Consider the following 23,349-nt stretch of genomic DNA (forward strand, 5'->3'; position numbering starts at 1 on the left):
ATTCCTTGGTTTCCTGGAACAGTGCCTGTGCAGTGTGGTAAGTGGTCTTCCTTTCAGATAAAAGGTATGGGATGAAGAAAGTGTGTGATAAGAGGAAGGGAGATTCAAGACTAAGATTGTAGAAGAGAAAAGGGAGAAGAGAAGTTACATTTCAGATGGTATCATCTTAATGCTGACATGGAAGTTTTCATTTCAAGGGGAGGAACAGCAATAGGTGCCTAGAGAGAACACCACTTGCTAAATCAGGAGCACCAGGAGGCTGGTGCTACTGAGTGTGCATCTGTAATAATATATGTATGCCTGTTATATAGTACCACTGCAGTTCTTTCATTAAGTTGTTTGGGGTTTTTTTCCCCAAACACAAAAAACCAAAACCAACAAACAAAAAATCACCAAACCAAAAACACCCCCACCTCTGCCTTAAACTTACTTTCCGTATGCCTTGAAAGTGACAGAGATGCCTGGAAAAAATGCATGAGGCTTTTCCTCTTTGAAGTGGTTTATAGAATGTTGGTTATGAAGCTTCCATATGTATTTTATCTTTGTTTCCAGGATGACTGTACTACAGTTCTGATCTGATTTGCCATGAGGCCTACATTAGTGTCCTATCCTCCTCTTTCCCCCCCCAGTCAGGGGGAATAGCTATGTAGTTCTTCTTGGAAGGACACTCAGATGTCTTTTGGTCTTCCTGTTTAGGCTGGTGCAGATGTGAATGTGCTGAATGACATGGGGGACACTCCACTCCATCGTGCAGCTTTCACAGGACGTAAGGTAAAGTACGTTGGCTTTTTTTTTTAAGCCTCAATCATAGAGTTATTAAGGAAATATTAACAATAAGATCACTTAAAGATGCTTTTTACAGTGTCTAAAAATGGCTTACTATCTGCTTTGTTAACAGTGTGTTCAAAAGTGCTAGGCATACTGCCTAGCTGGTATAACTGTCCAAAAAAAAAACATGGTACAAATATTTTTTCTTGAAGATGGGAGAAGACTTGGTCCATGGTTTTCCTTGGTATACTTTGTCATGTTTTTTTTTGCTTTTTGTGGGCAAAGATTTTGCCTGCAGATGGAGAAATAGTAGTCGTCTTCCACTGTAGCACTGTGCATCAGTTGTATAACTAACTGATGTTGCTTCTGTTCTGCTTCTGCTGTGTGTCAGAGAAAATGCTGAAGCAGCACTACCTCTGGCTGCAGGTGCTAATTACCGTGTGGAAACCAGTGTAAAGATCTCTCATCTGCTACTAAAGTACAACAGATTAATTTTTGTGTTTGTGCCTGGAGTGTTTGACACAGTAAAAGGAGTAGGGGTTGTTCCTCCTAACAACTGCATATTTACATAGAGAAAAACCACATTGTTTTAATCTTAGTGGCTTCTGGAGGGGAAGAAAACTGTAAATTAGGACACACTGGTTCATTTGGTGTCTGGAAGTGCTGTTTCTTCATAGAAAACTATAACTAAAGAGCTTTTTATAGGCCTGTAATTTGAGACTAGTTTGATTGTTCCCCACATGCCACCATCATTCCCAAACTAGTACTACCTCTATGGATAACCTCTTGGCCCTTTCAAAGAAGTTACTACTTAGTCTCTTATCAGAAGAGCCAACCATACTATTTTTATTTGTCAAATTCAGCATTCACACCAGTTATACCAGCTTTTAAATCAGAGAGAGTCTGTTCAGCTCTAACTAATCTCCTGTTAGTTCTGTCAGTCTGAGTCATGTGAGAGAGAAGGTTGCAGTTAGTCCCACTCTTCAATCTCTCTAAAACATCCCTTCCTGTTTTCATAAGTCAGCAGTGGTGAGAAGCTGTTATACAGTTCATATTACAGGATGTCAATAGCTGGAAAGCCCGATTGTGGCCTTGCTGTAACAGAGATAGATAAGCAGTGTTTTTCAAATTGTTTTCCAGGAGGTGGTGATGTTACTCTTGCAGCATAATGCTGATACTTCTATTGTTAATGGGAGTGGAGAAACTGCAAAAGAAGTTACTCATGATAAAGACATAAGGAATATGTTGGAAGGTAATTTTAATAGGTCATAGCCTTTTTTTTTTTTTCTCAACACTTGTACATTTTAAAGCTGACTTTCTCCTGCAAGTTACAGAAGCTCAGTTGAATTTTCTTTTTAAATTTGATCATTAGAAAGAAAAAAGTTAATAGTTTTTGGTTCTTGTCTGCAGTACTGACAGTTGGGGTTTTTTTCCCAATATGTCTGGAAGTGACTTGGAGAGTTAAGTATCATGAATGTCAATAGCATTATTCCAAGTAACTATTCACTCCTGCTGGGATAATCCTTGCTACAGCTCTCAATGATACATGGCAGTCAAAGCCTTAGCTCACTGGAAGAGGAAAAACTCAATAGTAAGTGACTTTGTGCCAACAAAATCATTAAAGATCAAAATTCTGAACAGTTTGCAAAGGTGACCCAGTTTTAGATCAAGTTTAGGACTTGCTATTGTGGTCTTAGAGGTTATTTCAAAAGGAAAAAAAAGTAAAAACCCTTCCCCTTATTTCCTCTGTTGCCTCACAGGTGTTGAAAGTGAGGGAGATGGTGGTCCCAAATACTTACATAGGCTCACTGCTTATAATAAGTTTTGGAGAGTTCAAGAACTGTGGTGCTTCCTGGTATTATTATGGGATACCCCTAAATAATGCTGAAGCTCTGTGTCCAATACCACTGACTGTATACGTGAAAAGTGATTTTGCTTCTGATTCTACATGCAAGTGCACAGTTAGCAGTCCTTTCTGCTGCTCATCTACTGGATTGTTAAAGAATAAAATTCCTGTAGGATGATAGGAAGAGTAGAAGAGAAACTGAAAAGAACACAGGGAAAATCTGATGGGAGTGTCACGTAGTTCCCCTGTTTTCTCTTTTAGTAGGGAGTGGGGTTGGGTCGTAAGTGTTTACAAAATAATAACAGCAGCATATATATGTGCTTGTCTATACATGCTCAGACATCTTGTCAGATATCACATGTTTCGAACATATTTTTGCTCTGACACAGACTTTTCTGAATAAATATTCCATTTATACCTGTCCCAAATAAATAATACTAGAAACTCTTGTTTCTCTATGTTTTTTGATATAGTTTCTTGAATGCTGTACTTTATGTATACTTGCTACTTTATTGACACTGACCTTAAATTTTGGGGTTTTTAAATAGCAGTGGAAAGGACACAAGAAAGGAAACTGGAAGAAGAACTCTTAGGAGCAGCAAGAGAAGGGGAAACAGGGAAACTGACTGCCTTGGTAAGAATTCAAGTGCTTCTTATACTTTTGTGTCAAGTGGTTCAAGCCATAATGCTAATGTAACAGCACCAGACGTTAGCCCTTGCATTTCAGAGTGCTGTGACTTCAGAATATTAGTACTGTGCACTGTATTGTGTTGATAAGGTGTTGAACCCTCAAGGGTTTTCCAGCCTCCATGTTGGAGGCTGCAAAACAGTGGTTTTCATCTCCTTTCATGTTTCTGAATACTCTTCAGCTAGTTGTAAATAGGAGTGTAATGGTTCTAGATCTACTGATGTAAGCTTGTTTGTTTTTGTGGATACCTTAATATCATGGGTGCTTACATTTTCACCACAGTATGGCCTATTTTAAATCTTGAAAGTAAGCTTTTGTTGTTAGCATCCATAGCAGCTGAAGTCTCTGTAGTTTTTAATGTCATCTGCAGTCATCTGCACAACACAATTTCAAGCTGAGCAGGAATTGAAAACTGTGCATATGTGCGCGTGTATGCTCATAGTAATGCAAGCTGAACAATACCATGGCATGGTAAGGCTGTCGGAGAAGCAAATCACAAGAATTGGGACTGGACGGTGCCTCTGGAGATGATCAAGTCCAACTCCTGTTTGCAGAGCAGAGTCAACTAGAGCAGGTTGTCCAGTACCATATCCAGATGGGTTTTGAAGCAGGGTCTCAATGCTTGAACTCAAGCTTTTGAGAGTCCTGAAGAGTTTCCTTGGAGGAAAGACCTGCAGTATGGAACATTTTCTACCTAGTTAGCACCTTTAGTAATACCTTTTAAGGCATCAAAGCAGTCTGAATACTTCTAATGGAAAATTCACAAATGTGAGATTTGTATTTTGAGAAATTTGACATTCTTTACTTTTCTGCCTAGAAGCCAGAGTGAACACCTATTCAAAATTTGTTATTTCCATCCTCTAAATTTATCTCTTATAGTCTGAAGAGCTTTTGGGTTTCTAACTCGTCCTTGTGTGGAAACTGTTTTTAAATCTTTGGTCATCCTTGTAATTCTTATTTGTACTTCTTGGAACTGTCCTCTTTGAAATGGAGAGAGAAACAGAGCTGTACACAGCACTTAAGATGTGGAAGAATAGTGCATTAATACACTGTCATGATTGTATTAATTGTAATTAATACACTGGCATAAGTGATCTGGTTTTGATTCTGGTAATTTGTAATTTGTAATACTTTCTGCATTTGTTGCTGACTAAGCCTTAAACTGATGTGGAAGAAATTAGAAAAAGGTGACTCATAGAAATCTGTCATTAAAGAACTGTGGTTTTTCTCATGTGGCATGTAACCATGCATGTGCCTGTAACTCTCCTGTAAACATTTTCTAAGTGATTTTTAAAAAATATTTAGTATCATTGAGCTCCATTATATGTGAGGACAGCTATACATTGACCTCTAAAACTTTTCAAAGTACTTACCACGTTTTTGACTCCAAGGCAGTTTTTAAGTCAACTCATAACAGGTTTTTCTCGGAATCCTTCAGTGAGTACTTGGATCTGTGACCATTTAATTACAATCTTAAAACGTCTCTGACTCATGTGGAAGTCCAAAGAACTTTCTCCACTTACAGCTCTATGGTGTAAACCTCCTTGACTTTCCTACCCTTAGGTTAATACCTCTGTGGAGAATTTGTGTAGCTCTTCTGAACTGCATTTTATCTTGAGAATTCCTCATACCTTGCCTACTGATTTTCAGGCCTTTCTGCTCCTATTGTATCTTTTTTTAATGCTCATGAAACTGTAGCTGCTTACATCTACTTTTATTGTGAAGACCTAACACACCAGAATTTGTTCTCTACTACCCTGCTTTTGGATCAGAGTGACAGTTACTTATTTTATTGTCAATTCTCCTTTACTTTGATTATTTTTACCAAAAAAAAAAAAGGACATATTGTAACACAATTTTCTGGAAGAGAGAATTTAATAGTGCGGTTTCTCTAAACTTTCTAATTGGACTTCAGACCATTTTTTTCTTCTTTTCCTGCATGCACTTTAACTTTATAACTGCTCCTTCTACTGAAGTTTCTTGAATTCAAATGGTAGTGGTGGCTTCTGTGCTTCTTTTTTGTCAAGATTCTCACTAGATCAGAGTATGTTTTGCTACTAAAAGCTAGATCTTCAGTAGCTGAGTCTTAACCCAGGCTTTTTAGTCTACTTAAGGCAAAACCAGTGTATTCTTCCTGTGAGTTCTCAAAAACATACTGTACATCTACTGAAATGACTGGAGACCGTTTTAGCTCAGTGAGTTGATGCATGAAACTTTCTTAAAAATATTGCCTTGTAACAGCATATAAGCTGCTGAAAGCACAGGCATGTGGCTTAAAAGGTGTGGAGGCAAGAAGTCAGGAGTCAGCGTTAAGGCAGATGTAAACAGAGCTAAAAGCTAGGAATCCTCAGGTATTTGACCTCAGTATTAATGAGATTGTACTTCCACAAGCTGTCTCTTTTTGACTTGTGTTCTCTTTTCAGTTGAACTGTAAATAACAGTTGTAGCAGTTTATACGACTATTTCGGAAGCACATTTAGGGTGGTCACTGATGATGCTAATTTAAATTGCTGCCATAGGAATTCTGTTATTATGAAGTGATTTCTCTAGGATAGCATATGGCTAATGCAGAAGGCTTAAACTGAGTTTCTTCAAAATTGTCATACTTCTAACTGTAGTCTCCTAAGAGTGCTTAACAGTAACTTAGCCTTTCTATTAAGGCAGTCCCCTTTGGCTTAGAAGCTTAACTATAATGGTTGATATTCCATAGAATAGTTTGGGTTGGAAGGGACCTTTAAAGATCATCTAGTCCAACCCCCATGTACCCATCCAGTAGCCACATATTTGAGTAGAAGTGTAGAGGTATTTTAGGGTGGTTAGTAGTGTCATGCCTAATGACCCTTCTCTTTGACGGGGTCAGTTTCTCAATACATTTCTGTTGCGTCCAAGTAAAACTCAGGGGTTTTTTCCTCAGTTACATAGTAGTTGTAACTTTTTAAATTCCCACAATAGACTTCAGAATGCAGCAAAACTGTTTGTGTAGCAGACTGCCTATACTGGGAACTTCTAAATGGCCTAGGATGGCTGTCACTGAGACTGCCAGGCCTGCCACCCTTCTGTACAAAGTTCTTACTCTCTGAAACAGGGTGGCCACACAAACTTGTTCTGGATTTAGCCCTGGCCTGTGCTAACTTTCAGACTGTGCCTGGGAGTCTTCTACAGAGAACAGTAGATTTTGGCAGTAGAATCACAAGGCCATTCTAGCAATATAAATGACTGAACTGCAATGCTGGACAACTCTCTCTGGCACTGTGCAACTGAGTAAGATAAATGTTTTGATATTGTGTAGTAGAGGTGGAAGGTGTATAGCAAGCAAAACACTGAGAAGTTTCTTACTCTAGCTGAACATTTTGCTTGCTTGTTGTAGTCCTTGCCCTTCTCATAACACTTGCTATACGCCCTCTTTGTTGCCAGATCTACACTGAAGCATCCTAGTTAGGAACAGCTATCTTTCAAAAGAATGAACATGGCATCTGGAGAGGGATGAAAACTGATAAGTAAGCAAAACGTTGTTTTTTCCAGTTGAACAAGCCCAAACCACCTGATATCAACTGTACAGATCAGATGGGGAACACACCATTGCACTGTGCAGCATACCGTGCCCATAAGCACTGTGCGCTGAAACTTCTAAAAAATGGAGCAGATCCTAAAATAAGAAACAAAAATGGTGAGTACTAAATTAAAGTGCATAACGTGTTAAGAGGAGACAGACATTTAATAGCTTCTATAAGCTATGTGACATAGCACTCAATGTTCAGGGAAAACCTTACAGTGCTTTAAAAGCTTTGTATCATAATAAAGGAATCCCAACACTGACTAAATTGCAGAAGACTTAGGAACTGTAGCAAAATACTTCTTCCAAACTTTCCCATTTATAGAAAATCTTCCTGCTGTCTGTCTTAACCATGAAATGTGCCTGGCTTTTGTTTTCTTGATGCTAAACACTGAGCACAGGTAACAAAAAAAGTGATAAGATTGAAGATGTGGCCCAGACAAAGTGACTCTTCAGAAGAAGGCTTTTAATGAAAGCAAATCCAGGAAAACTTTATGCAGATGTTATGCAAACTGTGTACTTGTCATCTGATTAAAGATGCCTCTATCTTGATATTTGTGAATGTTCTGTTTTATATAGATGAAGAGCTAAAAACAAGAAAGAACAAAGGCCTCTCTGTGGCTAGTAGAACTCCGAAGGACAGTTCAGTGCACTAAAGTTTAGAGCCTTTTTAGTCTTCTGCCCCCAAGGAGCTAATGTTCCCCAGTTGAAAGTAAACATAGATGTTTGTGAGACCAAACTTTAATGGGTAAACAGAGTGTCAGATTTTTTTAAGTTAAGTACATCTAGGTTTATTTGCATCAAATTCTCATGCCTTGTCTTGGTTACTAAACAGATCAGACACCCCTTGATCTAGCACAAGGTGCAGAAATGAAACTGATACTGGGAGGTAAAACTGGAAAGGTAGGAACTTTTGTATCCATTTAAAATGCCAAGGCTGTCTAGTTGAAGTTTTTCCTACATGAGTTTTAATTTCTATGCAGGTTATCAACAAACCCCTGAAACGATTCGAAGGTCTACTATGGAAGGTATATCTTATTTCCTTTTCTGAAATAGCTTGTAAAATCTCAAAGTATGTCAATATGTCCTTTTCTGTACTTAAGTAAGAGTTGATGAATGAGGGAACTTTTCAATAATACATTTATTAAATGATTTGACTTTAATCAAGTATATTGGATAAATTATAGATGGGCTGTGTGGTGGAGCGGTTCCTAGATTCATGGCACTCTGATCTTAACATTAGTCCCTAAAATCTCTCATCAGTTCTTGGTAATTTTTGTGACAAAGCTTCACTGTGGTAAGGCTTTGTTCCTGGTCTGTGTGGCGGGCAAAATGTGTGGGGTTTTCTTTTCTTTCCTGAATAGATGTCTTTAATAATCTATGACTAATACAATATCTTTAATAATCTGTGACTAATATTTTGTCACAAGTTCACCGTGTTCTGGAAATCTTAAAACTTAGAGGGAAGATGTCAGTCAAATGGTTGTTTAAAGCTTGTTTTGCTCTGATAGTCAAGTGAATCTTTTTTCCCTTGTTAAAAAATAATATTTCTGAATCTTCTTCATAAATGCTTAATTTTTATATTTGTTAATGAAATCTTTGAAGTTTTCTTCAGTGTATATTTTCCTATGTATTCACTCATGATTGTAATATAAGGAGCTGTTTTTAAACCAGAACTATGTACTATATTTTGAAAAGGTAAAATGTTGTAGTTGGATATCTGTGTGTTTTATTTCTTGTTTGATTTTATAAAGTAGAATTGTGTGGTGATAACAACCCCTGTAATATTAAAAAATGCAGCATTTTAGTATTTCAGTTCCAACTGAATAGCATGCTCAACAAAACTTGTCTTTAGGTATTTCCAAAAAAGAGAATAGCACTGTAATTGTAAAGTACTCTCAGGTTGCTGTGATCACCAAGATATATACAACCTAAAATGTTTTCCTAATGTATGTAATAGCCTTCAAGCTATCAGATGTACTCTTCAGCTGTTAACCTTGTCTGGCCTTTATTGTTGTGTTTTCTTTTAATTCTTTTTTTAGAGCTCACGATTTTTTGGTTGGAAACTCTACTGGATAGTTCTAGAACATGGAGTCCTTTCCTGGTATCGGAGACAGTAAGTTCTGTGTTTAAATTTCTGAAAAGCGATTTAAATAATTCCCATCTTCACTTCATTAAATCTCTTTTTCTTTCAAAGAGCTGATGCAGTGAATAATGATCATCGTCAGGGATGCAAGCATCTAACACAAGCTGTCTGCACGGTAGGAAGTGAAATGACTATTTTTTTTTTATGTGTTGGTGTTCCATACCTAGACAATGAAAACTTCAGCTGGGTTGGTAAGCATGCCATTGTTATAAAACAGGGAGAAACCTTGTGCTGTTGCAAGAAATGCTGGTTCTTGTCCAGCAAATTATCCTTATATGTAAAGTGGCCATAAAGCTCCTTCACTTCTTTCCAAAGTCTTAAAGATTGAAACAAACAAGACTTCCTAAAAGCATGCCTTTTTGGTTGTGCAAAACAACTGTTTGGGTCATGTGATACGGAATAGCAAAGCTCTAGTTCCTCCTTAGCTGTCACTGGCTACTTGTGACTGATTGTGTAACTTAAGCTGATCTCAGTTGGAGAACTGGATCAATTCTGAAGGTGACTTTTGGAAAACTTTCTTAAATTCTGTTAAGCTTGTGGTATTCCCTTTTGGAAGGGGTGAAGAGACAGAGGAAGAACAGGCAAAGTGTCATTTATAATATACAGGAAGATAAAGTGTTTAAGAAAAATGCATTTCAGATAATTTCAGTACACTTTCTTTAACTAACCTCTCCTAGTTCTATAGATTGGCACCACAAGTTAAGTTAAACTACAGCTATATATTTTCTTACTATAGGAAAAGTGATTCTCACTTTTCTGTATCTACATATTCTTTAATATTGGTGATCTTGCACTACTGCTGAGATTTTGGCTGAATCAAGTGCTGCAAATATGCAAATACAATATTTTGACATAAAGAACCTCTGTATTCTCATTCATCATGTTAAGGTGCGAGACAGCACACTTTGCAAAACTGTTCTGACCAAGCTTTTTGTAAACTATAGTTGTTTTGCATCAAAACAGAGACAAAAACTTCTGAGTTAAGAGTAATTTCCTGCCTTACTGATTCATCATACTAATTTGGTGTTTTCTCCACATTGCTTTAGGTAAAATCTACAGACTGTTGCTTCTTTTCTGTCAGATGTTTTGATGACACTGTTCATCGTTTCAAGATTCCTAAAAATAGCCTTCCTTCTCAAACTAGAGAGGTAATATGACTCTTTATCAAAGACTTTAAAATGTAGTAACTTCTGTAATTAATAATTTACATACTTGCTATCCATACTTGGATGCATTAGTCGTGGGTTCAGTATCTTGATCATCAGGACTTGGTAATATATGTGCAGATATTGAATCTTTTAGCATGACTATAGGCTAAATAGCAAAAATGGATAGATTGTCATTCTGTTCTATAAAATTAGTGACACCTTGTTTTCCAGTTCTGTGCCTGTATTATGACCCATAGTGTAACTTCCTCTTTTCCTTTAACTTCTCCATGTGGTAAATTTCTATAGCAACTTTATTCTATTTCACTTTCTTTCATAGTTGATTATTCCAAACAAAAGAATATTTAATGGTACGTTCTACTCTTAGCCATTCTCCCAGATGACCTAACAAATTATATTTTCTTAAAAGGTGGGTCTGAAACAAGAGGAAAACCTTTTTGTTTTAGGGCTATTCATAGTGTAGTTCCTATTGTACTTCTATAGGTGTACTAAGTAGAGATGAAGTAGGGGTGAAGGCTGCTAGAGTATTGTGTTCAGTTCTGGGGTCCCCACTATGAGAGATGCGAACATACTGAAGAGAGCCTAACAAAGGGACACTAAGATGATTAAAGGGACCAGAGTATCTCTAATGCTAGGAAAGGCTGAGAGAGCTGGGACTGCTCAGCCTGGAGAAGAGAAGGCTCAGGGGGATCTGGTCAATATATGTAAATATCTGAAGGGAGGGTGTGAAGAGGGACGGTGCCAGGCTTTTCTCAGTGGTGCCCACTGACAGGACCAGAGGCAATGGGCACAAACTGAAACAAAGGAGGTTCCCTCTGAATGTAAGAAAAAATATGAGGGTGACTGAGCACTGGCACAGGTTGCCCAGAGAGGTGGTAGAGTCTCCATCCTTGGAGATATTCAAAAACCATCTGGGCATGGTCCTGGGCAACCACCTCTAGGTGGCCTTGTTTGAGCGGGTAGGGGGGGGCGGGGGGGTTGGAGCAGGGGACCTCCAGAGATCCCTGACAACCTCAGCCACTCTGTGATTTGATGAACAGGAAAAGAATCTGCCTCTTAATTATTATAGCACTTGAGGTTTTGTACAGAGTTTGCCATGCATAAGAAAGCAGACTTTGTCACAGGGACCTTGCTGTCTGAACAGGAACCCAAAGATGCAAAATATATTCCCTACAGTCTTTTCTTAATCGATGCAATTTTTTTAATGTGACTTCAGATAGACTAAAGGGTGGGTTAAAGTTTAATCAATTAAGTCTCTGACCACAGAGTATCTCATATTCAGTAAGTTAAAATTTTTAGCAATCTATTTTCCACTTATTAAGGTGTCTCATTTAATAATCAATATCTTATTCGCATCAATAGAAAATTTAATTTTTTCTTTTGCTTGTATGTTGTTGCCTTCTGGGGATGACCTTTGAAATGTGTATTAACTACTTTTTTTTCCATTCAGAGTTGGCTGGAAGCAATAGAAGACCACTCTGCATATAGCACTCATTACTGCACACAGGAACAGTTGAGCAGTGATGATGAGGAAGATGATACAGTATCTGTTACAGACTTACAGGATACACTGAAAGTATGTACTGAGTACTTGTCTCATGCATGTAGGCCCTTGCAGATTTAGTACTGTTTTGTGCTGAAATACTTTAGTGTACTTTTGGCCAAAAGTAATGATTCTTTCATCCCATGGATGCATTAATGCTTCTTGTATTTGCATTGCTTACTGTTATGTATTCCTATTCGGACTGTATGCATAAAATGGCACGTTTATTATAGCTACAGGGTTGTGGTTTTCAGTTTTACCAATACTACTGCAAGGTAGGAAGTTGCTTGAGACTTCCAGCCAGGAGAGGGAGCCTTGTGTACTGTAGTTGGTGACAGCAAGACTGAGGGATAACAAAACTAAAGTTCAGCGAGCTTTACTTCTACAAAACAGGCAATGAAATGGCTTAGAAATGATCCTTTAACGCCTCAGGTCACATTAGAGGCGTTGTACAGTGATTGCTCAGACCTGCGATGAAAATGAGTCTTCCTTGGCAAATCTAGCATTCAGCCTGTGATTCTTGCTTTTTGCCATACATATGCTTCTAAAATCTTTTACTTTAAGGGAAAGTTGACACTGCAACACAAAAATCTTCATGCGACTGAACTCTAAGTGGCTTGCACCATACCTTTTGGTACAAGAACTCAAAGTAGCTCATGGTGGAACAGAGACGGGAGGATAACTGGTGCTGGCAGTTCCCAGCAGCCTACAGAAGAAGATAGTATTATCTAATAGATAACAGTCTCAAAGTTCAAATGCAGGCTTGGAATATGATCTTGGGGTGGATTCCTGTATGTCACTGTACTTGCTGTACATCAGTTAACCTATGCGTTTGCTTATTTTGGCCTTAGGTTTGTCAAAGAACAAAAAATGGCTCTTCCTGGGTTTTCAAACTTTTTAATAAAAAGGGGGGGAAAATGCAAAAGCCGTACATACAACATAGTTTTGGGGTTTGGTCTGCTATGCTAATTTAAAAGCCAGTCAGCAATATGATGTGCATAAATCTTCTGTTTGTTTGTGTGTCTTTGAAGGTACTTCACTTAATTTCTTTCAGTTTTAAAGTATCAGTCTCTGTCACTGGGAATCTTTGTTAAGATTTAATTCTGTGCAAATTTTAAAATTTCAGTATAGTTAAGAGACTAAATATACACTTCCTTTAGAACAAGGCACTTCTGAACTAGCTATCCTTGCTGTCTTTCAGAAAGCACAAGCATGCCAACAAAGACTCAGTAAAGAGATTTCAGACTTTCTTGCAATGGTTAAATCTTTGGACACTACAAAAGGTAAAACTTACTCTTCTAAAATGCAGTTTGTTACCAGGCAACTGATTTTTGTTTTTTTCTTTTAAGCGACACATGCTTTAATTTCACTGAAATTAAATTTTCAGGAGCCTGAAAATACAGGACTGTGCTCCTCGTTGAAAAAGACTCAAAGTAGCATACAGTAATTACTAAGATTTAAGATTTGGAGAAACAACTATGTTGATTGAAAGAAATTTTATTAGTGGCTGTAAATGTAGTGAAACTGCCTTTAGATATAACACTTACTGAGTAGTATTGTAGGAATATAACAGGGGTTCACTTTCAAGGTTTTAAAAAAGATCTGTAGTTGATAGCTTGTTGCAGAGCATAAGTGTCCTCTGACAGGTACAAAGAACTAGTTGTCTTACTGTAGCTTTCTCCTTAAAAAAAAAATGTCTTGTAGTGAGTAGAAACACTATGAAAGCTGAGGCATGACAAAGAGGATGTGAAGTTTGTGAGATCACAAACTACACAGGGAACTGGAGGCATGGTGTGATGGGATATATTCCACAGACTTCTGCCTTGAGTTTTATGCTAGATTTGAACTTCTCAGGCTTCATTTTAAATAATAGTTCTTAACATGTACCTGGACTTCTGCAGCGTAACTGCCAAAAAATAGCACAGGCATCCAGCTGTTAGAGATTAGAACTTGTTTCATTTAATGCCTTAACCATGTACAGAAGTTGCTCACATACTAGACACATAAGAGTTCTGTAAGAACATCCAACTTGCTCCTTTGAACCTGAGTCCTAGTTACATATTGTGACTAAAATTTATGAAGCTCAGACTAGAGAGCAAGTTGTTTATCTGTACAGATCCGTAGTCTGTAATAGAACAGCAGTTTTGGAGGAAAAAAGTTCTTTCTCTTCCATCCCTGTGCCTTCCCAAAAGGAGTCTAAAATACAGCTCTTTCTCCATATGCTACTGGGGTAAGTTACTGTGTGATGTTAACCTATCTTGCACTAACTGAATTTTTACTGAATTTTTATTTCACAAAGAAGAGTAAAGCTTCATAATACATATGAGTTTTATTGGGAAGCCTTTGAAATTAATAACACAGTAAAACAGAATTCTTCACAAAAAAGCAGTTTGAAAATTAGTATAAGGTGGATAAATTCCCTTTGGTAGATGTAGGGACAGTTTCTCTGACCCCATATTGCTGACCTGAAGAACCAGCTTGGACATTCACTTTTTAAAAAAATACACAACTTGAGTAACCAAAACCCTTAGTAAAGCAAAACCAGATACTATCTCTTTTGTAGAAACTGCTAGTCTTGGCTGATAGCAGTAGTAAGTTCCTATTTTCCTCCCAATGAATGTTTGTAACTTGATGGGTCAGTGAACTGTTCCTGGGTTCATGTATAACCTCTGTAGGTCTCAACAGAAAACTGCTGCAGCTCTCCCAGTTCTCACATTGGGTTAACGTGGTTTCTTTAAAGTATTCAAGTCCTCTGACTCAGAAGAATGCAAATTTCTGAGTTGAAAATCCCTCCATGTGGAACTTTTCCTAAAAGCTTTTGAGTAATAGAAGAATGGCTATCTTGGGACCTGATATTTAAAATTCTCTCCCTAACGGTTTCAACATGCTATTCTAAATCCAGGTATCGTTGAGATTTATGCATCTTAAATTGAGATTTATTATCTCAATTTATGCACTGAGATTTTTGCATACATTGCAAATAAAGTTGTGTGCTGCCTCTCCTTCTAGAGGCACTAGCTGTTCTTGATAGCTGCTGTTAAGTAGAGATTCCTAATTCCAGTGAGTAGTGAGCTTTGGTATCCAAGACAATAATTAATGTGTGGTTATGCACGATATCTTGTCCTGCACAAAGCAGTATAAGTTGCAAAATAAATTCAAGAACTGCCACTGCTGGACCTCCTAATCTTTATTGGTGTGACATCAACTTGAAGCACCCGTGTTACTAAATGGTGTCAACTGATCCTGGAGTCTGTGGTCACTAAATGAATGCTTATTTTAATTGCAACAAGTATGCTTCCTGAGAGAATGGTTTGCTTGACTTCTGAGGAATTGCTGCACATCACAAAACTTCAGATGAACTTAACACAATCAGCTGGTAGAAATTATTTATCATGGTTTCCTGCTGATTCTAGACATGTAGCCCCTTCTATAAGTGGTCACAGAAGTCAGGATATGAGATGGCATTGCTCTGCAAGCTGTACAACTTATCTAAGGAACGAGTCCATTAAAATAAGATCTCCTTCCCCTTTTATTGATCAGTGTCCTTGTAACTCCCCATCTATTTTTTCAAACCTAAATCTCCAGCTGCAGTGTGGTAAGCTTTTTCTCTTCTGTATAATACCATGGCAGAAGGCAAGAAAAGCTACATTTCTCACTTTAATTTACATTAAACCAGTGCAGTATCCCATGTATTTGAATTCTGTCACCTGGCAACTCTGAGGCTTTTAAGTGTAGAAAGTGGTTAAAACAAGGTTGTTGCTAGTCACTTTCCAGTGTCTCGCTGCTATAGCTTACCACCTCTGCTTTCTAAGCCATGCTGAAACAGAAACTTGATCCATTCATGTTCCATTTATATCAGTACTAGGGAAAGGATGCAAAACAAAGAACATAAGTTCCCTCAGTGCTACTTTTGCTTGCACTTTCCTCACACAGATCACCAGTGTTCCTTTAGAATATGAATGTTATGTCTGTATTACTTAAAAAAAATAACTAAAAGAATCATGTAGTTTATAGTGTCCCCTAATGCTACTAATCTTTTGTGCTTTCAGGAATATCTTCTCCCCTCCTGCAAAAAGTTGATGTGGTCTCTGAAGTATCCCAGGAAACATGTGAGGCCCTGGCTGACTGCCTTAACCTATTCACAAAGCAAGAAGGGGTATGTACTGTGCTGCATGGGTCTATAGAGGGTTGGATAGCTTAGTATATTTTGCTATTCCCTGCTTACCTGTTAAAAAAATAAATACACAAACCCATAAAACTTCATATTGTTGGTAAGCTATCCTTTTGCATACTGAATGTGATGAAAACTCCTGCCTCTAGAGAAAGAGTAGCTGAGTTCCTCTACAAAAAATTTTAGTATTTGAGTGTTCAGAAGAGACACAGATTTTGCTTACAAACTACTGCTTGTAGTGTTCAAACAATGCTTGAATTCAATAAAGCAGTTGCTTTGATTTGAAGGTTAAAATATTGAGAAAGTTCATCTCTTTTTGTACTGGCTAACTGAAGTGTTGAACAATACTGCTTCTGAATTTGGTTTTCAGACCATGTGCTTAGTGGGTGTGCGAATGCTATCTGTTGAACTTCTGGCTTTCCCAGTGACAAATATCTTGCGTGGTGTTAAACATAATGCAAATGCTTCAGTTTGGGAATATATGTCAAACTTGCTAATTCCTGGGGTGGGAGATCTGGTATTTTTCTCCCCTCTTGAAGATACCCTGGTGCCATGGAATAAACTCGTCTTCCTGTATTGTGGTAACAGCACTCCCTCAGTTAGGCTCTTGTCATCAGTAAGCTGTGTTTCAAAATGAGGTTTGTGTTGGTGCTGTTAGTCTTCCAGTTATCTAACAGTGAGCTGCAAACACTGGCTCTATTGTCTAGGTTTGGTTTAAGATTTTTTTTTTTATTCCTTTCCAAGCCTTTTTGTCTCTAGTCACGAGTCTTCTAGACTTACTTGAGTCAAGCTCTAGCAGAGTGAAACAAGCATTGCTTTTTTACATTGAGTTTTTTCTTAATCTAATATTAAAGTTGCCAGTTCCATTTGTGGGTGAGGGGGAAATTGTTACAACAGTGGGTGTGTAGTGTTAGTTAGTATTCCTTAATTGTGTTGGCATCTTGCTTGAAGCCAGACTAAAATAGCTTTCCAGAGTGGAGTATGGCAAAACATATGGTGAAATTGTAATTTCACCTTACTTGAACTTGAACAGTCTCAGTAGGTGTTACAGAGGCCTTATTTTAATGTAGAAGCACATAGATTTGGGCACAGAGGGATAGGCTGAGGTGTGAACTTGAATTTCCATCATAGCTAGTGAAATCAATCGGTCATGACAGAGAGATGATGTGATCCTGGAGAGTTTTGTGTCTTGGTATTTTTAAACTTCAAACTACTGCAATTCCAGAATATAATGCAGGCTTTTAAAGACACCATAAGCTCATAAGGGAAATTACAGCAGCAATCTCTTCATAAGACTTGAACCTTTCCAAAAAGTTATGATCCTTGAGCCATTACTGTTCTTAACAAAACCAAATGCTGTGGGTTTGTCTTTTGTGAGACAGGGCCCTGTTCTTCTGTTATTCAGTGTTGATTTCTAGACTGTAGTTATGTTGGCATTGCAAAAGCAGTACATTGGGTTCTGCATTAGGACATGATAGGACCCCAATTAAATGCTTTAGTATTCCTTCCAAGTGTATTGAATAGTAAAGCGTAACTCTAAAATATCAAGCTCCAATATAAAAACTTGTCTAAAATACTCTTTAAAAAAATATCTTTTTTTAGTGTTTGTTTCTCTTCTGATTATGATCTCAATAATGAAGTTAGGGCTTAGGTGTTGTAAATGTTTGGGAACAACTGCCATGAATGCTCTGCTCTGGTAATAATTGGCTGCTGTTAACTTACCTTCAGGAAGGATAATTCTACCAAAATAAGTTAAAAGCTTCTTTCCTGCCTGTCCTGTTGTCTCCGAGTCTCTTTTGTGGTCAGCTGGACTGTTTGACTGCAGCTTGTCTGACTGGGACTCCCTGGTATGACTCCTCCGAGTAGAGAGGAATGAGTGGCTCCACAGTGCCCTTCAACTGTGTTGCGCATGTCCTGTGAAGTCTGGTTCTCTAGAGGGAACGTTTTCTCAGGCTTGGTACCTTTCTATCTTGCCTCCTTAAGGAGAATTCTTTTCCCTCTAACTTAAATCGTCAGCATACCAGAAGCCACTGCTTGACTCATGAGGAGAGGCTGCTAACTTCAGGAAGGGTACCCACAGTGAATGCGCTTTTTTGCCTTTTAGAGAAGACTTTGTTCAGTATTGCCCATCTCCGTGCTGGGTAAATCGTAGCATAATTGTGAAATATGCAAATGAAACTGCTAATACAGCACTAAGAAAAAAAAAAAAAAAAAAGCTATAAAGGTTCGACTCTTCCCCTTGCGTTAGAAATGGTGCAGGAGCGTGGTATCCAAACGCTCCATCTGTCCGCTGCTTCTCCCCCCACCCCCCCCGCCGCCCCCGGTGCCGCTGCGCAGGGCTGGGCGCGCGCCTCGACCGGCGGCGGCGGGAGAGCGCGCGCCCGGGTTCGGGCGGGGGGGGTGGGGGGGGCGCGGCCCGCGGCGGCTCCGGGAGGACGGGGGAGGGGGGGCCGCAGCACCGTGCCGGCGAAGGCGTGACCTCGCCGCTCCGCACGGCGGGGGCTGCTGTGACGCCACGGAGGGGAGCGGGGCGGGGGAGCTTCCAAAAATAATCCGCTGCGGCGGGGCTCCGCGCGGGGCGGGCCCTGGGACCCGCGTACCCCGCGGCTCCGGCGGGAGGGTCCCGCTCCGAGAGCGGCGGGCAGGAGCCCCTGCGCCGGCGGCGGGGCGGGGGGCGGGGGGGCGCTCGGCCCCTCAGGCCATTTTTAGCCGGGCCGGGAGCCGACTGCCCCCCCGCTATCCCGGGTTGGTTCTTCCTCCGCCCCGTCTCCATCCCCCGCCCCGCTCCTTCTCGGCGGGACCCGGGGCAGCGCGCGCCGCGCCCCGCCGTGGCGGCCGCCCGAGCCCGCGGCCTGGCGGCGGGTGAAGGGGCCGCCCGGTGCGCGGCCCGGCCCGGCCCGGCGGGCGCTGCTGCCGCCGCTGCTCCTGCCGCCGCCGCTGCCAGGCGGGGCGGCTTTCCCCGCCGCGCGGGGCGGGGCCTGGGAGCGGCCGCCTGCCCCAAGTCGGTTCCGCGGTATGTAGCGTGCGTGATGGGTTGGGTTTGGGTGGGTTGTTTTTTCCCTTCTTGACATTGGGATGAACCCTTCAGTGTCAAGCGGAGAAGGCAGAGATGAGCACAGATACATCTCGCCGAGCCATCGGAGCGTGCGAGGGGAGGACGGAGATCGTTTGACTGCTTTAATCTGAGCGTTTATTGAGGCGTTTGTGTCGGAGCTAGTGCAACTTGAAACGTTTTCTGCAGTGACTTTGGCACAAGGTTAGTAAGTATTGTTTCAAAGCAGGACTTCCCTTGTACTATATCTAGCAGATACCAGAACCCGCATTCCAAAAACGGTTTGAGTACAGTATTTTTGTATTCTAAGGTATTTTTATATAGTCGTGGGAGAAGTTTAACTTAAGGTTCTTTGCCACCTATTATCTCTGCTAGATTTTCTGGGTGAGTTTAAAATTCATCTCCCAATACTTGAGCTGCATGCACTGAAGCTGTATGAAACTGATAAGAAAGGTATTCTTTAAAGAAATCAGCTTTTTTTTTTTTTTTTCCCAGCTTACTGCTTTATTAACCAGTGCTGGATAAAACCTGCTGATGAGTCACTTGACTCTCCTAAGTTTCACTTTTAACATCAAAGGTTATATTTAACGGTAAATTAAGAGCTCGTATTGCATGTGTTTAGAACAAATAGCAGTTGTAAACTGACTTCAGTAATCTGTGGCTTTGATGTTCTTTTGAGGGTGTGTCATTATTTATAGTTTGGTTGGTTTGGGTTTTTTTGAAAAGGGAATTTGTTTACAAGCTGAAGAAAAAACCTTAGCTGATGAGAGAAGGCATTCGGAAAAGGTTTCATCATTTCTTGATTTAAATGAGTTGTATACTCAGCTAGGTAGAATTTGTCATAACAAATTAAGCTCGTCATTTTTACAGAAACTTTAAGGTCAAAATACTGCAGGTCATAGTCCTTGGGTTTAGTTATCTTTACCATGGCGTAACATGCTATCTCTTGTATGTATAACTGACGTACTGTAAATAAAAAATGTGCACGCAGTTCAACTAGCAAATATTAATCTCTAGAAGTTCAGTGTACTGCCTTAGTTTATTTCATATTTCTTGGAAACATAGTGGAATGTCCAAGGGTTAGATGTGTCTGTATGTGTTCTTGTGAATGAGCGCATGCATGCTGTTCAGGATACCAATAGTTCTTAATACATGTCTGGTTTGTGGTCTGGGAGACGTATATGAGCATGGCTGTTACAGCTTGGACCTACTACCTTACTGGATTGTGAATGAAGAAGGTGTGTGTCCAGATGACTCCTTAATAAGACTTTTTATTTTCCATTTCCTTGTGGAGGTGAAGGGAGCAGTGATGGCACACTGCAGTCAAGGGAGAACTGTTGATATGGGCACCCAGAGCAAATCTGTCTAGAAAAGTCCTGGAGTCTGTCAATAGTCCTTTTCTGCCACCTAGCAATATAGTCAGCTACATTAATCTCTATAAGGTCTTGGGAGCCTTTGGTGTGAGGGAGGGAGAAATGAAGAGCGGGCGAGGGAGTGAAATAAAATCAGGGAAGCTACGAAAGAAGTTGATTTTATGATTTCTGAGTTAAGTCTGGGGAGGGAATCATGTCTTGGCTGGCTGTTGTACTAGACCTAGAACCATAGAGTCCTTAGCCCCTCACGTCATGAAACCAGTGCCTGTGTTTCTCTGCTTTTTTTCTACTTGTGTTTACAAACAGATGACAGCCCTATTTTCCTTCAAGATTTTTTTTCTTCCTTTCAGTCACTGGCGCACAACAGAGTGATTCTGTTGTCCGTTCTGTTCTGTGGCTCTTGCTGAAAGTAGTGGAAATCAAGGGAAGACCTCAGTGCGTCAAGGCCTGTAGGCAATGCCCCAAACAACTGAAAGGCTGTTCAGCCTGTAAACTTAGGGAAGGGAGGAGAGCAGTTTTCAGACAGTTGATGATTGCACTGGGCACAACAAAAGGTGTCTGGTGTTGAGAGACTTGAGATGCGTCTGCATCAAAAAAACCTTTATTGGCTGTAGGAGCCTCTAACTGTCTTGATTCTTCCCCTCTCCTCCAAATGAGTAGAAATGTACTTGAAATACCTAGTGCGGCTTGAATCTTGTTCGACAGTGACAAGTTCATTGGAAGCTTCTCTGTGCTCAAACAGGTGCCTAGATAAAGACTGATGTTTCTCCCTTATGCAGAAGAGCATGGGATATAACATGTTGTGGAATGATGTATAGGCATGGCATATAAGAGAACAAAGGTACCGACAGGAAAGGCATTTGGCAGGTTGTTTCTCCTGCTAGAACATCGGCAGTTCTAGTTATGCCTTGGTGATTCTTGCTGTACTAATTTTTGCGTGCTGTATATGCATGTGTCTCTTCATCTGTGCTTAAAGCTCTAAAGAGAAAATATTCAAATTGGAGGAACTTGATAGTGAAATGTTTGCAGATGACATAGTGTTCTTCCTCTGGAAGCATTTTTTTTTCCTGCTATGGTACTGCAGCCTTGCAGATAAAAAGCTAACTACAGGTCTGTGAAGACAACATCCTTATCAGTATTATGTAAAGGAAGCAGTTTAGTGAGTCCAAAGTATCTAGGAGATAGGGAAGTTTAAAAATGTAACTTTTTTCAGAGGCTTTCCTAGAGAAACCAAGACTGAATAGGCCACCAGAGTGGGCAGAGAAACTAAGCAGCAGCCCAGATGGAAGCTTGTTAAAATAACAAATACTGGGACTCCATTCAGGGAAAAGATAAGTAAATATTACTGCTTCTCTTTTATAAAAGGTTATCATGTGTGTTGACAGAATGCTTAAATTTTGCAGCAGTTGTTAAGATCTTTGGTCCAGCGATGTATACGAAAGGCTTCTGAGTGGTAGACAGTCCTGGCTGACAGAAGGACACCTGGCTGTTACTGTAGGACAAAAGATGAATGCTACTGGTCATTGTAGTACAGAAGGGTCCCAATTTGTTTTCTTTTTTTTCCATAAGAGTGTGCACTTTGAAAGTTAACCTTTTTCTTTACAGCTGGTAATATGTTTGGATATAATCTGCTGGCAAAGTGACGTACTAATTTATAGTGACAGAGAAACTGTTGCTGACTAGTAGTTCTACGAGCCTATGTGAAAGCTGGTCACACAACCTGTCGGAAGGCATTCTCCACTTGGTACTGTATTGCCCAACTCAAAGCACACTGCTAACCTGTTCTTGCACTTTCCAGAGTGGATTAATGCTTTTTCAAAGCTTGTCTTTTAGGTATTTTTTTCTTGGCAGTTGTTGTTGAGCAGCCTTGTGTAAACCAACTTGGAAGGCATTCATGGGCCTCTGGGGAAACACAGTGCAAAAACATACTGGTTTGAAACGAGACCCCTTCTCACTGTGCTCCTGCAGCTCCCACTCTGAGGTTTACTTCTGAGGTCTTGTCTATGACTTGTTTGGAGTTTTTATTCTTAATGCAAAAACATGGAGAAAAGGGGCTTAGCTGAGGCTGCAGGGGGGAAAGATCAAGCAGCAATCAAGTTCAATGGAATAGTATTTGATATAGCAAGCTTCTCAGATAGGAATTAGCAATTTGGTTTTCTGTGAATGTATTTGAAGAATGGTGTTCTTGTCTTTGTGTAAGCTGATAGGAACAAAAAAATGCATAACATGTAAATTTTCTTTCTGTGTTCTCACTACTTACTGCTATGAGGATATTGTTTGGTTTTCTCTCCTTCATGCTTGGAAAACAAACTGGAGTGAGAAGGGTGCACACTTTTATTGTTCTAGTGTCATAGTGATTTCATAATGGCATGTAAAGCTGATCAGCTTGTTTTCAGTGTTCTGTCTTAAAGTGTATCTGACGTGTTTTGGAAGAACAGATGAACAGCAGAGTTTGAGAACTTGGTAGCTCCCAGACAGCCAGTGTATTGTGAGCTAAGGAGTGGTAATATTTCAGGAAAAAAAGAAGCGGCAAAACCAGGATTTCAGGCTGAACCTCTGTGCATAGCACCATACTTGTTAACTTTGTTTACTGGGATTTGGCATGCAAGTGTGTGAGATACTTGACTGCAGTGGCAGTCTGGCTGAGTGGTCTGGCTTTGTCTCAGCTGCATAAAACATCAGAATGCTGAACTGGGTAACTGTGGTCACTCACATTTACTAATTCTCTGGAGATATATTCTCCTTCTCGACGTTTCTTTCTTGACACTTAGGGTTTTTACAATGCCTTTTTTCCTTGTAAAGCTGATAAAAGCTAGTTTCTTAGAAGTAATTTCTAAAGTTGTTATTCTACACATGGAAAACACATTTCATGTAGCCTGTCCAGTACTGGATATTAACACGTGCTTTTGAGGGAGATACGATATTTAACTTTTTATTACCCATATGTTTTGGGTGAGGTTGTTTTAAAGGGTTGTCTCTGAGTAGCATAAGTAACTTAAGGTCACTTAAAGTGTCACGTAACTTTTGTCAAATTATCTTAAAT

At 39.8% G+C, this 23,349-nt stretch overlaps 1 protein-coding gene across 4 annotated transcripts in view; it reads left to right on the forward strand.

Annotated features, from left to right (window-relative positions):
• OSBPL1A (oxysterol binding protein like 1A) overlaps positions 1 to 23,349 on the forward strand; it is a 76,656-nt gene that overhangs the window by 11,788 nt on the left and 41,519 nt on the right. For all 4 annotated transcript variants that reach the window (XM_074820618.1, XM_074820624.1, XM_074820628.1 and 1 more), the window contains 12 exons: positions 697 to 771; positions 1,909 to 2,020; positions 3,163 to 3,248; positions 6,825 to 6,969; positions 7,691 to 7,758; positions 7,839 to 7,883; positions 8,898 to 8,971; positions 9,053 to 9,116; positions 10,048 to 10,149; positions 11,618 to 11,743; positions 12,912 to 12,993; positions 15,760 to 15,866. In XM_074820618.1, coding sequence (XP_074676719.1) covers positions 697 to 771; positions 1,909 to 2,020; positions 3,163 to 3,248; positions 6,825 to 6,969; positions 7,691 to 7,758; positions 7,839 to 7,883; positions 8,898 to 8,971; positions 9,053 to 9,116; positions 10,048 to 10,149; positions 11,618 to 11,743; positions 12,912 to 12,993; positions 15,760 to 15,866 — 1,086 coding nt within the window. The remainder of the gene's footprint in view (positions 1 to 696; positions 772 to 1,908; positions 2,021 to 3,162; positions 3,249 to 6,824; positions 6,970 to 7,690; positions 7,759 to 7,838; positions 7,884 to 8,897; positions 8,972 to 9,052; positions 9,117 to 10,047; positions 10,150 to 11,617; positions 11,744 to 12,911; positions 12,994 to 15,759; positions 15,867 to 23,349) is intronic.

The sequence above is a fragment of the Strix aluco genome, chromosome 1 (genome assembly GCF_031877795.1).
Source record: "Strix aluco isolate bStrAlu1 chromosome 1, bStrAlu1.hap1, whole genome shotgun sequence".
NCBI classification, from domain to species: Eukaryota; Metazoa; Chordata; class Aves; order Strigiformes; family Strigidae; genus Strix; species Strix aluco.